General features: G+C 39.7%; 1 protein-coding gene across 1 annotated transcript in view; it reads right to left on the bottom strand.

Annotated features, from left to right (window-relative positions):
- Window positions 1–14,188, bottom strand: part of ADCY5 (adenylate cyclase 5) — a 226,410-nt gene that overhangs the window by 49,399 nt on the left and 162,823 nt on the right. Inside the window, exons 6-7 of the mRNA XM_026118471.2 lie at window positions 11,250–11,408; window positions 10,074–10,215 (exon numbers count right to left, since the gene is read on the bottom strand). Coding sequence (XP_025974256.1) covers window positions 10,074–10,215; window positions 11,250–11,408 — 301 coding nt within the window. The remainder of the gene's footprint in view (window positions 1–10,073; window positions 10,216–11,249; window positions 11,409–14,188) is intronic.

Below are 14,188 nucleotides of genomic sequence, written 5' to 3'. Positions count from 1 at the left end.
TCTTTCCCCTAATGCTAGCTGCAAATTTTGTCATTGGCAGCGATGTTCCTGAATTTCAGGCAGGGTCTTTGGTTTTGTCATTTGAGATGGTTTTGAATTGTGGCTGTAATTTGAGCTTACTGCAAAGTTTGCACAGCATCTGACTGAAAGCTTTTATTCAAGCTCAATCTCAGTTAAAAAAAACAAACAAACAAGCAAACGAAAAATAGAAGTGCAACATGTAATTAGGCCACAAAATAGGCTGGCTACTTCCTTACTTTGAATATATTCTCTAGTTAAAAAGATGGGCAAGTCTTCCACGTGGAATGTTTTCTATGGAAAGACAGGAGTTTGCTGTACGCAGCGAAACCCTTCGATCCTCCCTACCACGGACTGCTCCCAGAGGTTTGCTCCATGAGGACTGTGTGATTCAGCTGTGCTGACTTAAAAGGCAGAGGGGCAGCAATTGCCACATCCTTACTGAACGAGAGAGAAACTTTAGAAAGCTTGAAGGATCAGGCAGTGCTGATACCGAAAACTTCGCTATTTATTAGTTAGAGAGATCAAACTTTTTTCAAGAGATTGCCTGCTTCCATGGAAGTACTCAAGCAGTTAGATATAATAGTTAATTTTGGGTTTCAGAAAGTATTCAGACACCTGAATAATTTAAGAAGAAAGCATCACTTGTTTTAAACTGAGTAGACTTCTGGTTTAAGTCCTGTATGAAAATACAAGTTGGTCTGCATCTATTTTTGCCTGGAGTCTGCTTTCCCTACCTATTTACTTTGATTCTCTGCTACTCACTGTAACAGGAGTTTGCAAAATACCTGGTGTTATTCCCACGGTAACCACAGAGTTAACTGTCAAGTGTTATACTGCTTTAATCTTTTTTCTTTTTTTTAATAGAAAAAAAAAAAGCCTGCTTAAATTCAGTGCCTGACTGACAACCATGGGAAATCATCATCTCTTTCCTTGCAAAAAGGAGACAGCTCCAATGACAGCATTTCCCACGAGACCGCACGCTCCCCACGCAGGGACCAGCTTTCCTCCTGCGCAGTCCTGCTGACTTCCCAGCCATGAGCCGGGGACATGGTGCCACCTGCAATGGGACACCAGCACCGGACATGCGACCAGCCCCGTGACGATAAGCCGTTGTGGTCACCACAGCCCCGGGCTACCAACAAAGCTCTTTTCCCACCCAGTCAGAAGGCAACTGCAGGATTTTGAGGAAACTCGGTGCCCTGTTAGCAGTCACCTGAGCTGTGAAAGAGTGCCAAGGAATCACCCAAGGGACCTGCCAGCTCTCCGGGATGCTCGCCGGAAAGGCTGGTGGGTGCTCCCACGCGGCATGCCCCGAGGACTGCAAGCGCCTATCACACCAGCTTCCTCCCTGCATCCAACCCACCGCTGCTTCATCATCCGCAAGCGCTGAAAACTCGATCCCTCAGCCCCAGACGAATTTCGCATTAGCAGTCATGACAGAGCCACTGGATAACCTCCAGGAGAGCTGTGTTGTAAATGTTTCTAAAAATACATAAATATGATGCAAGGCTGATATTCAGATTTGATTTGGTTTGAGGTTTTGTTTTTTAAAAGTCACAGCACATTATGGTCTCTGAAATCATTTGTAGCATTTTAGATGCAATCTCTTCCATAGTTATGCTTTTTTTTATATATATATACCATATGATGCCAGAAAACTGGTAGAAAATACAGATTCATTATCTAGAAGAAGATATATATTGTTTTCAGTATTAAAAGTGACACTGTCAGTCCATTTTATTACAGCTTAGTGAAGGTTTTTCAACCAGTAGCAATCAAAAAACCCAGGCACTAAAGCTAGTCTGGGGACCTATAAAAGCAAAGCTATTTGGTTACATTACAAATGCTTTTACCTCCACAGATGATAAAAGATACATACAACAGATTTTCCCCCATGACTAAAAACATTCCAGTAGGAAGTCAGCCTGAGCAAATCTGGTTGGAATTTGAGAAAAGCTTTAACGCCAACTTCAAGCAGATGCGCTAAACCCTCTCAGCCAGCGAGAAAACTGTCTACCTGCTTTTAGTTTTGACTAACGCTGGGTGACTCTGAGACATTACTTCTACTTCCTGTCAATCACTTGAGTAATTTGAAGGGAATAAAAGATCTCATACAGTAAGAACGTGTTTATTGACACATCTGGGTTGAGGTAAGGCTGAGACAAAAGGGGTAAACATACACTTCTGAGATCATTTCTAACCATGACATCAGGCACCATAAATTACCCATGGCTACATGAACTCTAACAGTATTTCCCACCTCTCCTTTCAAATGGTTTATACAGAACTGTGAACCATGTTTCAGCACTGTTTCCAATCAGATTTGACATATCAATACTCATTCAAAACATTTTTTTTTTTTACAACTTGACAATTTTAAAAGTTCAGCCAGGTTATTTTCTGGAAAATCACTTGTTCAGTGGATCATGAAAAAAAGAAACTCTAACAATGAGGAATTAAGAAATTCATAGCTCCTCTATAGAAATTTAGGAAGATCCTCACTCTGCTTCTTCCTGGCTAAAGGACAGCATGAGGACAACCTGCACACAGTGCCACCTCAGGCATAAGAAAACTGGAAAGAATAAAGAGAAGGAATAGATTCAGTCCTTTCAGTTCTCCTCATCACAGGTACTACCAACAACAGGAGCAGGTACAGAGCTTTCTGACAGTAACGAGCTTTTCAAATTTAACATGGCTAAACTCCAAAAGATGCTGTGGGAACTTTTCAAATCTGGACTCTCAAAGAGACTGTAAATCTTATTCCCAGAGGTTTTATTGTGTTCCCATCACTGGTTCCCACACACCAAGCTACAGTAATACTATAGCAAAACCGCAGAAATAGCTGGGATTTTCTTACACTGATCGATTGCATCAAGTGTGCCCATGTTACTTTTTTGCAGTGTATGATAAGATTTTGCAACATATGTGATGACTATCAGTGCAACAAAGCAGTGAAATCTGAGCATGAATCAGACATTTCTGATTCAGCTATATATATTATTCCTTAAATTGTCTTGATGTCCTGCGTGGTCACCCACATGTCAATAGGGCATCAAGACATTTCTTGCAATGATACATGTTGCAAACCATTGCCTTCATAAATCTACACGAACAGCACCCTGCTGAATTGTGATTAAATTTGTTAAATCTAGGAATCATCACATTAGACTGATGAAGTTTTAGGAGACTCACATGCACAACATTTAAATGACCGCTCTGTTTCTTCAGCTGGATGGAGTTCCAGGACACTACTTAGAAAAGAATGAGAATTGTTTTTCTAGGAGTTACAGCCAAAGTTTGTTGAGCTGTTTTAAGGCCACCATCAACAATTCTTCCTGAAATTGTTGTGTACTTACTATTGTGAAAAGAAACGCCCGTATTTACTGCAACCGAAACACATTAGAGAAAAATAAACATTTTTTCAGTTTCCCTGCTTCGTGCAGTCCAGCACACTGTGTTTAGTCAGCATTATTGCTCATCTGTTGACAGCCACATTTAGTTGCCACTTGTGTGCACTTGTGAGCGCTTCTCCATTTTTCTGACAATTTTCAGGACAATAAAATTAACTACAAACCTAATTTGCTATTATAATCCTATTCCCCTTAAACAGAGATCTCTTTCCCACTCCTCTAAAGACATACTTTTCCACCGTTCTCCGAGTAAAGCTTTTACCAATTATTAGAACTGATGAGAAGAGCAGTAATGAAGCTTCTGGAAATTAATTAATGCAGCACCTGATCTGAAAGAGCAGAAACTTCTCAATAACCACCCAGGTGACATGCTCCTATACAAACTCCAGAAACTTGGGCAACATGAAAATTTGTACTATTGGATACTATAAGGGTAATTAAACTGAATACTGTGATAGGTAGAGATGTGACAGAATAGCAGTAATGACTCGGACAGAAGTTTTGAATAAAATGCATTTTTCCAGAAGGATACATATAAAATCAGAGGAGGCGGGGTACAGCACTGTGTGTTAGGAACTCTACAGGATGCAAAGTAAGTTAAAAAGAAGGATAACATGAATAAGATAAAGCCAGATTGGGTCAAAATGACTTTGGAGAAGGATGAAGAAATTCTACTGAGTAATCCGCTAGAAAGCCTCAGGGTTAAATTTGGGTATCAATAAAGATGTGGTAATAGTCTTAGCAATTCTAGCTGATAATTCTCTGTCTATCTGGAAGCATCGACTTTCCAGATAGGGAAGGAAGATGTAAAGCTACTAATGGAGAAAGGGCAAAGATCTCCTTGGATAATTCTTGTTTCTTCCATGTTAAGGTAACTAAACCCAAAAGGAATATATATCCCAAAAAAATGAAAAAAGTAAGAGTCTCCAGACTGAGATAGCTGAAATGCTACTTCAGCTATAAAACAGTGAATAAGGACAGAAGTCACTCCATAAAATTAGGATAACAGACATTACAAAAGCTATATCCATCTAGAACTGAAGGAACAGATTGCCTCTCCTTTCACATAATCACCACCACCACAGTAGAGGGAAAAGAGAAGTGGGATCATACGAGCAATGTTATGAAATGGAAAATATGGCTAAGTTGGAAGCAACACTGAAGTGTGATGTGCTGAAGTAAAAAGGACAACCTCCATCCCAGAGCTCTGCACAACTGCCAAACGCAATTTCAGTTCTGGTAACAGGCACTTTTAATAGCTATTTAGTTAGAGATCGTGACACAGAGCTGCAAATGCTGGGCTTGGATTAACAACCTTGAGAGCATCCAAGATTTTCTAAGCAGCAGAAATACAGTAGCTCACTGGCCTTGTTTTTTCCACAGAACATTTGACAGAGTGCCGCGCTGGAGATTAGTGGATAACACAGATGGGGAAAAAGAAGTTGGGCAAAGAGCTGGTTTATAGTGAAATAGCAAGGGGTGGTTTTGAGTGAGGGAGTATCAGGCTGGATGAAAGTTGGTGGTAGAATTACTCAAGGATCAGTCTTAGGGCAGATTTTGTTTATTTTTTTTCCTCATCCCTTCTGGCACAAAGTGAATTAATGATGGACTCTGCTACTGAGAGAAGCAGAGGGAATATTTGATACGTAAGAAAAAAAGCAATATTAGAAAGCACTGGTTACTTGAGGACTGGAATAACAGAAATGGGACCTGAGACATTCAAATGTAGAAAAAGCAAGGTCATTCATTTAAAGACTACAGTCAAAAACTTCATTTAGTAATCAGTTACTGCATTAGTTGATCACAGGATAACTATGAGACACCAAGGTAATTCAGCTACGCAAAAGGTAAAGGTTTCCTCTGATGACCAGGAAAATAGACAGCTTTCATTGTGAGAAAAGATTAGAAGAGGAAGAAAAAAAGGTTGAGTGGTAGAGAAGGTATACAATTCAAGTCTGTAAAAGAATACTTGTATGAAAGAAAGCACCACAAAAGGGCAATTTTAAGCTACAAGAAACTTTGACACAAAACAATAGGTGAAGGCTGGAGATGAATAAATATAAACTGGAGATTAAAGGATGTTCTCAGACACCAGAGCAATCACGTCCTAGAACAGTCCCCTGTTAGTGTTAACGGGAGCACACAAACCACAGCAAAAGATTGAAAAGACCTTTATGGTGGAGCCTGCTAAGCTTATGACGAGAATTATCTGATGTACATATTGCCTTCAATAGCACTGATGTATATTTGCTGGCCCAAGAGATTCTCTCCAGTTCCATGTTCCTGTCTTCATTGTAGCTCATCTATATCTCTGCATTTCTTATATGCTTTGAGGAATAGCAAGGTAAAAGATAGTACTGATTTATAAATGATATCCACAGACATGTAGGTTTACATTGCAATGAAATGCATGGGACTCACATAGTTAAGACTGTTCTATATTTTTAATTATCTCCTTATAATCTTAGCTTACTAAAGTGAAAACAAATGCAAGAAAAACAAATTTGAGCCTTTGGACCAGTGCTTTCAGGAAAAAAAAAAACCAAACAGCTTTTATTTGGGGGAACATAGCACTGGAATAATGAAGTCAATCCTCTGCTTCTCTAGGGTATCTGAGAAGCCTTTTACACATGCAAGTGCTTACTCATAAGTGCAGCAGCATCAGAGGACAGTGCAAACAGGAAGGTAAAAGGAAGGTTTGGGAGACAGAAAGAAGAGGAGAGAGAAATCTGAACAAATCAGATTTTGAACTTCTACTGTTTATTCTCTTTCAATAGAAAAAGATCTTTCTGTGTATCAGAAAGTAAGCCAGGGCTATATTTTCAGCTCTGGAGATGTTATTTTAAAGGCTGAGCGACCAAAATTTAGCTATTTTTTTCCCGAAACTCAACTATATGTATTTTAGTTAACAGCATCTTTAAGAAGGAAAAAAAACTATTTCCAAAGAAGCAGCAAGTCTGAAACACATAAGAATTCCTGGAACAAAAATATTAGATAAACGTTCCATCCATTTACTCTGTGCCAAAGAAATGGCATTAACGCGATGAATTCATTTAATGGCTGAAAAAGTCAAATAAACAAAAAAGACAGGAAATTCAAAGTTATGATTCCCCATAGCAACGGTAAGCAGAAAGGGCATACCCAGCACATGCTGTTACATTTTATGCATTCATTTGAACTGATATTGGTGGGTTTTGATGGCTATGGGACTGACGGACCTGATATGCCTACATGAACTGAGGAATTGCTCAGGCAAACAGTTGATTAGGTCAGCTATTGGGATAATGCAAATTATCCTCAATGTGAATTAGATCCCCTAGCATACACGTTTAATTAAACTGAATTTCTGCTCCCATTATTTCGTATTTGTTAGACTCATTTCTTTATATACATATTAATAATTATTTGAGTTCGCTGAGCTTTTCAATGGAATCACTCACTATGTATAAAGGAAAGAATTACGAAAAAATCTGATGGTCCACATACTAGAAAACATTCACTGCCCCATTCATGGCTGACTTAAGGTAGGAATATCCACCCACTGAAGCCAGTAGGAACATTTCCCCACTGACTGATTTTATCAGAACGTGCAGATGTAAGATTTGTTTGAAATTCAAACTCTACCAAACGCAGGGACCAAGCACGAGAAATAAGAGCTCCAAAAGGCCAGTGTCTCAGGAAGTCATGGCTATTTAAGATGAGAGCACTGTCTCAACTCCAGCTGCAGCTAAGCTGCTTGTGCTTTCTTGAAAAGGCATCTGAATTGCATAGCATGATGCAGATGTAACTTATCGCACTTGAGCTAACAGTAGGATTTTAATATAAGACCCTCGAGCACCAGCTTTTACTGCTTGAACTGAAGAACTAATAATGTCATTTGGAAGTTGAGAGCAGACTCATTAATTAGTCAGCTAAAGAGGGACAAGCCCTGTCACACTGCATAAAATGCACAGACACTGCAGTGGACAGAAAGGCAACTGGCAGCCTGAGCAAAGGAGGTGTTAAAATATCTTTATCACCTTGCAGAAATCAGAATCCAATTGAAAATCATCTACCAAAGCACCCACTAAAAACCATTCTTACTGGAACCCAATATAAACAACGCCCTCAAAGGGCCAAGATTAAAAAAAAGCACTTTCTTTTCCATTCAGAAAAATAACTAGTCAATCAGAATTGAAGCCATGTGACTAGAACAAGCACAAGGTGCAGGAAAATTTTAATCTGCTATTGTCTGGGTCCAAGAAGAAAACAATTAAGTAAGAGATGATTTATGTTTTCTCTGACAGAAGAGCTGCCACCAGCCCAGATCACGCTGGCATGTACACCAAGCTCCCTTATGAGAGTCCCGGGGCTCATGGATGAGGATAGCAGGAACCCAGACACGACTCACAGGAACCCATTACTAAGTTAGGTGAGCATTTTATGGCCTTTACTGGAACAGACTCAAATGAAAACCTGGCTAAACACATCACAAGAAAGTCATTAAAATCAAGAAGAAATGGAAGGAAAAAGTGAAGTGTTAGAAGTTTGCCTAGCATATAGCAAATTATTCAAAGGAGACTGTTGGCTACAGGAGAAAACTTCTCTCACTTCTGAGCTTCCTATTATGTTAAAATGAGTTTTTAAAAGAGAGAGAGAACTTTAAACTATTCACAAAGGGATAGAAAATGGCTATGGGAGCAAAAAAGTTGCAGCAGTAGAATGTGCAAACCAGGAGTTACTCAAACTCTAAACACTAATATCCATGACCTTGGGTAGCGATTTCTTTATTCTTGGGTAGCGATTTCTTTAGCAAAATAATTACCTAAGCCAAGTGTGTGTCCCAGTTATTAATTACTCTGGGATGCAGCATGTTAGAGCAGCATTATAGCAGTGCCAAGAGACTGCAGTTAAGAGCTACACCGTGTAACAAAGCTGTAATAAACACAGATAAAGTAGTGAAAGAATGAAGGGAGGCAGAGAACATTTTATTTAACACGTGGAGGACCAAGGCACAAAGATGCGAGTTCCCCAAAATCGAAATCTGGAATGGGATCCAGATCTCTCGCAAGTCTCTGTCCAGTCTCCTAGTCACAAGACAGCCCTGCGTTTAAGAACTAAATCAAGTCCCAAATGCTCTAGGTCTCTGTTTTTGAGTGTTTTGTTTACACAGGGAGCAGAATCCTGACGTCTACTGTAGTGTTCCTCTTCTCTCAAGAGAGACCTTCGGCTCCCCACAAGGATGCTCAAGTACATGCTCCTGATTCAACAAGTCAATATAGCTTCTCCATCCTTGAAGACGAGCCCTCACCATATGGCTATTTTGCCTTATGTTCCTAAATGTACCCAAGCAACGAAGAAGTGTTTTAGGTACAAACATCAGCTGGCCCACTGACAGGCAGTGATCCTCAGGAAACAGTAATCTTGCACTGCAAGCCCTAATCCTCTTTCGAAGATTGACAATTGTTAATGAGATTTATCTCATGAGTCGATAAAAACAACCAAAAAATCAGCCTCTTTCTTTAACAGATGATAAGGGATTTTCTTGGAGATTTTTTGCACAATATCCATTAAGGAGATTTGAGGCTTCCATTCTCTCAGGAAATGAGAAAATAGTAGCAAACAATTTCTGTATACATGTTACAGTTATTCATAGTAACCATGCTACTGGAACACGTCACAAACACTAATGCATTTAATCTCATGGTGGCCATGTTTATGGCTGTGGGAAGGTTTAATTGGTCCTAGATTCAGAAACACCTGAAATGATTTTTCAACTCAGGCCAACCTTTATATGCCTGTCAGTACTTTGAATGACAATGCAGTGTCTATGATGCAGAAATGCCTTACAGAAACATTACTGCGTAAGCCCAACTAGATGATCAGAAATGTCATTTTCTAGTCTTAAGGTCTACTATTATTAGAAAGAATGCAAACCAGTGATAACATAAGCCTATTTTGTGTTATTGGCAGTGTCACTTCAAAAAGAAGATTTATAGGCTGAAGTCCACTTGAGTTTGACTTGACTCAAGTTCAAATCAGTGGTGCCCCAGTAGTCTTATTCTGTGCAATCTGACTTGTTTTGTAGCGATGGGTATGATCTCATCCCATCGCCACAGTGGTCATCCATCATTATAGGGGGCCAGATCTTCTCATTATCAGAAACAGATCCTGAAAAGTGATGATGAGAACTGCTCTATATGGAGAGCTTTATGTTCATGGCAACATGGTGAGCAGGTGGGCAAAAGCACCTCTGTCTGTACTCTGACAGAACAGAGATCTTTGTGTTTTCAATCTATTGCTTCCTATTGCAATTTAACATGCACAAGTATTACATTTAATTGAAAAAAATATATCTATTTTAACAAAACTCTCACAATGATTTTGAAAACAACTGAGGACAGATTCTCTGACAGAACTAGAAAGTGGTCTGCAAAGAAACCTTATGATTAAGGTGGCTATGTCCCCTTCTATACATGTAAAAGTTCAAGAGGAGGAAAGTGAAACAGGAATTTTTGTCACTGGAGGTCAGGTAGTCAACAACCCTGTATGGGAACAGTCCTCATTCATCTAAAAAGACTGGTGTTCACTCTGCTTTGATGTGCAGGAGGGCATCCAGCTGTTAAAAGTATCTAAAATCAGCATTACTTTGTTTGATCTTACCCGTTTCTGGCTGCACCGTACAATCAAGAAAGTCTCAATACTGTGCTCTTTCAGGTAAGCGTTGCGTTCCCCTCCGAAGCCCAGCTCCACCTCATAGTCTCCATTTAGATAGTTTAGAGTTGCTTTTGTTATGTGGATACGCCTTGAATGAGACAAAAGACAAGCTGTTTTTGTAGTCTCTGAAGAGTTATTACCTGTCTATAACGCCTGTTCCTGTAAGCAACTGGTCCCACATACCAAAACAAACAAGTAGTAAGAAACTATTTATTTAGTCACGCCGCTACTCTTACAGATGTAGTGCAGGATTTTGTCTATTTTAAAGGAAGCAGGATGGGAAACATCTTCTTAAAGAGAGGTTTTCATATTAAACATCTTCCACATGAGTTTATAAGTACCTCCTTAGATTAAAAAACACTCATTCTTTTATTCACTTTGCTCTAACATACAGCAGATATCTTTTTTCAGAAAATATATGCATTTCACAAGGACATGTAGATGCACCAGACACATGTAATATATACTACAGCATATATCTTGTTTGTTGTATCACATTAATCACTGTGGTACCAGCGTATCTTGTAGAGGTATCCTATGAAGTACCATAGTCTTCTGCTTCCTTCCAGAGCACAGAAAATGTGGAAAGGTATGTAGAACAATTTTCTCACAGGGACAACTTGGCAGCAAGTTCAGTTAGTCCATAAAGGGGCGAAAAAGAACTGATTCTGATCTCTCAAAGGAATATTTCAAAACAAAAAGCTAGTCTAAAATAATGCTTCTTACAACATCCACTGAGAGCTGGTATGCTCTCCAGCAAACACTATTAACATACAGTCACATCTCTGTAACCATGACCAATTCTGTTAGTGTTCACAGAGACCTATTAATTTCTATTGTATGTATCAGCTTTGTTTCATAGAGAACAAATTCGGTTCTTACTGTAGAAGGATATGCCCATCTTGGGATTTGATAGATTTTCTGTAACTGAAGACATATAGACATGGAACAGAATAACCTTGCCAACATCTGTACACACTTAAAACGCTACACCCACAGTTCATTTTACAGCAGACATACAGACTGCCTGAACCTCACTCACACATTTCCAGGTCTCGCTATGAGATGTCAGAAGCAAAATGACACATGGATTAACATGACAGGTTTGGTAAAGCAACTTACCCAGCTTTGCCCCCTGCTTCCATGTGGTTGGCTAACGTAACGTCATTCGACCATACATCAAACTGCCACTTTCTCAGGCCCAAGACCCCACAGTGAACTCTCCCACTATGGATTCCAACCCTCATGTTGACATTTACTCCTGTCACCTCCCGGACTAATCTGAAAAGAGATACGGGAAAAGAAGGACATCAATAAGAACTGCATGCTTGTAGTCAGTGGCACAAACTTACACCCAGAATTCAAAAATCCGTAATGACTTTTACATTATTCAAGTATACGCAGATTGCTCTTCATCCACAACACCAGGACAACAAAACAAAAATGGATAAGCTTTTGCACTTTGACAGTCTGGCTGGCCAAGCAGAGTACTGATTAGATAGGGGAGTCCTTGGGGTAAATCCACCAAGGTCAAGTTGGGAATTCATGAAAAAATTCTTTGGGGCACTAAAAGGAATAAAGCACTCATCTCTGATCTCCATACCAAAGCTGGACATAACCTGCCAGGACTCTGACCCTCACTAAAAGTAATAGCCTGTTGCAAAGAGTAAAAGGAAATGATTTCAGAGATCTTAATTTGTCTGTAGGGCACCAAGCATCAGCTCTTTCACAGATGAAATACGATATGTGTGTGAAATACCCCACTGCAGTTGGAGAGCTCGAACAGAGCTCACAGCTGCAGTCAGAGCAGCAAACCAGAGGACCACATCTATTGCAGTCACTCCAAACAGGCAGCTACAAATACTCAAACTCTGATTTTAATGAGATCTTGGATGCTCTGCTTACTCCCAAAATGACTGCTGGAATACTTTGTGGGTTTTGCCCTTTTAGGGCAAAAGTTAACTTCAAGGACTGTTCACATGGAAAATATATTCAGGAATGCAGGCAGGGGAAAGTCTTGATGAGGCCATCAGAACAACTCAGCTTCTTACTATTGCCAGTCACATCATTCCCAGAATATCCGCATTTCACAGGGAAAATCACCTACATCACATAGAACAGTACTTTTCCATGTGTTGTTAGCTTCTTGCAGTGTGAAGTTGTACTTTGTACCTATCAAATTTCAACCTATTTGGCTTTTGAGTTCATCTCGCCCTTTCTGAACTACAGCTTCTTCATACATAAGTCCTCTCAAATTCCTAACATCAGCGCAATTCTAATATTTACGCTTTAGTCATTAATGAAGATGAATGATTGAAGATAGACCAATTCTGGAATATACTTCACTCCTCACAGCTTAATATGTGTCCCTTACAAGACTATTCAAGACCATTTCTCTTTGAAACAGCTCCTACCATACCTTAAAATTCCTTTCTCCTTACGATTCTTATTTTCTCGTTTCATTAGCTGCTCACAGAAGTGACATTATTTTTTATTAACAAGCTGCTGAGATACCTCCACCGTCTGTAGCAGGGAAGGGAAGCTCCATATTGGTAAGGTGCCAAAGGCTTATGAACTGAAAGAGCTTCAACCACATCACCTTGGAGAGCAATAGGAACGGGAGTAATGAAAATGCAGCTGCAGCCGTAACCCTTGCAAGGACAACTGCAGCTGCAGTGTGTATAGCATCAGGGTGGGAGGAAGAACACACTGCAGGAGCGCTACAAACCCCATGCACCCTGGGCCAAGCCACATTACTGGCAAGACCAGGGACCTTCTCCCAGTGTAGCTGTTGAGAACGTGACCTTTTTCAGACTTTGCAGATAAACAAATGAGCTTGGTTATCCTTTACAGACAAATGAAATATCCTTTGCTACCTTTTTTTTTCTTTATTCCATTTATACCAGTAGTACAGTGAATATAATTCTGTCTTTCTGATCTGGGGCAACACTTCCTGCTGTTACTGTGCACAGATAAAATAAACCTGTGGACAGGGTCCAGCATTGGTGAAGCCTGCAATTCAATGTTCAGTAAACATTTGTTACCTTAACTGTGAAACCTCTTATCTTGATCCTTAGGGCAGGAGAAAGAGGGGGAAGCAGAGGCAGTGAGAACAGAGAGTCACGTTCCAGACTTAATGTTGTTAAATATGTTCACTGTACATCAAGTGCAAAACAAATTTTAAAGGCTGATGAAGAGCTATTTGTTAACAAACACTAAGTGCACTTCAGTTCCATGTTTATTCCAAGGTAAGGTGGGTTGCAGTTAATCAATGAAGTCTAGACATCCTAGGTGTTACGTAGCCTTGTGGGGGATTACAAAGCAATGTGTCAAGGTCTACAGATTTCACCAGGCCACACAGTGTAAAAAGTGAGACTCTTCTGGTTAAACATAATGTACACAATATTTCCGTCATAGGGCAGGTGATCAAGAATCATGCCTTTTAGCATTTGACAAGACACTTCCTCACCTGCTACTTAGTTGTACTGTGCAAGAAAGGCAGAGGATCCTTCCAAAGGCTATTGAAAACAACTTACTTCAAACTCCTTTTATTTTGCATTTTGCATACAACCTCCAAAAGGAGACTGGTGCAAAGCAACACAGTTTAAAACTGGGAAAGTACAGATAGTAAGTCCTGATAGTGTACACTGCATACAGAGCAAAGGAATGCTGCTGTATACTGCTCTTTGAATGGGGTCTCCTAGGTGAAAACTCTGCTTTTCAAACTATGCACTAGTGTTGTGAAAATGAGGCTGAAAAGTGTGGGTGTGCTTTTGCGTTCTTGCAGAAAACATAATCATTAACATGTACTGTATCAAGCTCAACAAATATGTACTTCTAGTTCTTACCAAGATGAAGCAGAAATTCAATCAATTTATTGAATGGAATGATAGGAGAACTGCAAAGAGATCTTGTAATTTTCTGTTAGTACCATCAACACTTTAGAAGTTGCTTCACAAAGAAAAAATTAGAAGAGAACATGGCAAAAAGAAGCAGAGTCTCTGTGAGGCAAGGATAGGGTAGATGTTAAGGGCAGCTCAGTTACCATTCAAAACTGAATG

The sequence above is a fragment of the Dromaius novaehollandiae genome, chromosome 7 (assembly GCF_036370855.1).
Source record: "Dromaius novaehollandiae isolate bDroNov1 chromosome 7, bDroNov1.hap1, whole genome shotgun sequence".
Taxonomy (NCBI): Eukaryota; Metazoa; Chordata; class Aves; order Casuariiformes; family Dromaiidae; genus Dromaius; species Dromaius novaehollandiae.
Note: the sequence above shows the minus strand (reverse complement) of the source record. Positions and strands in the feature narration are given on the sequence as shown.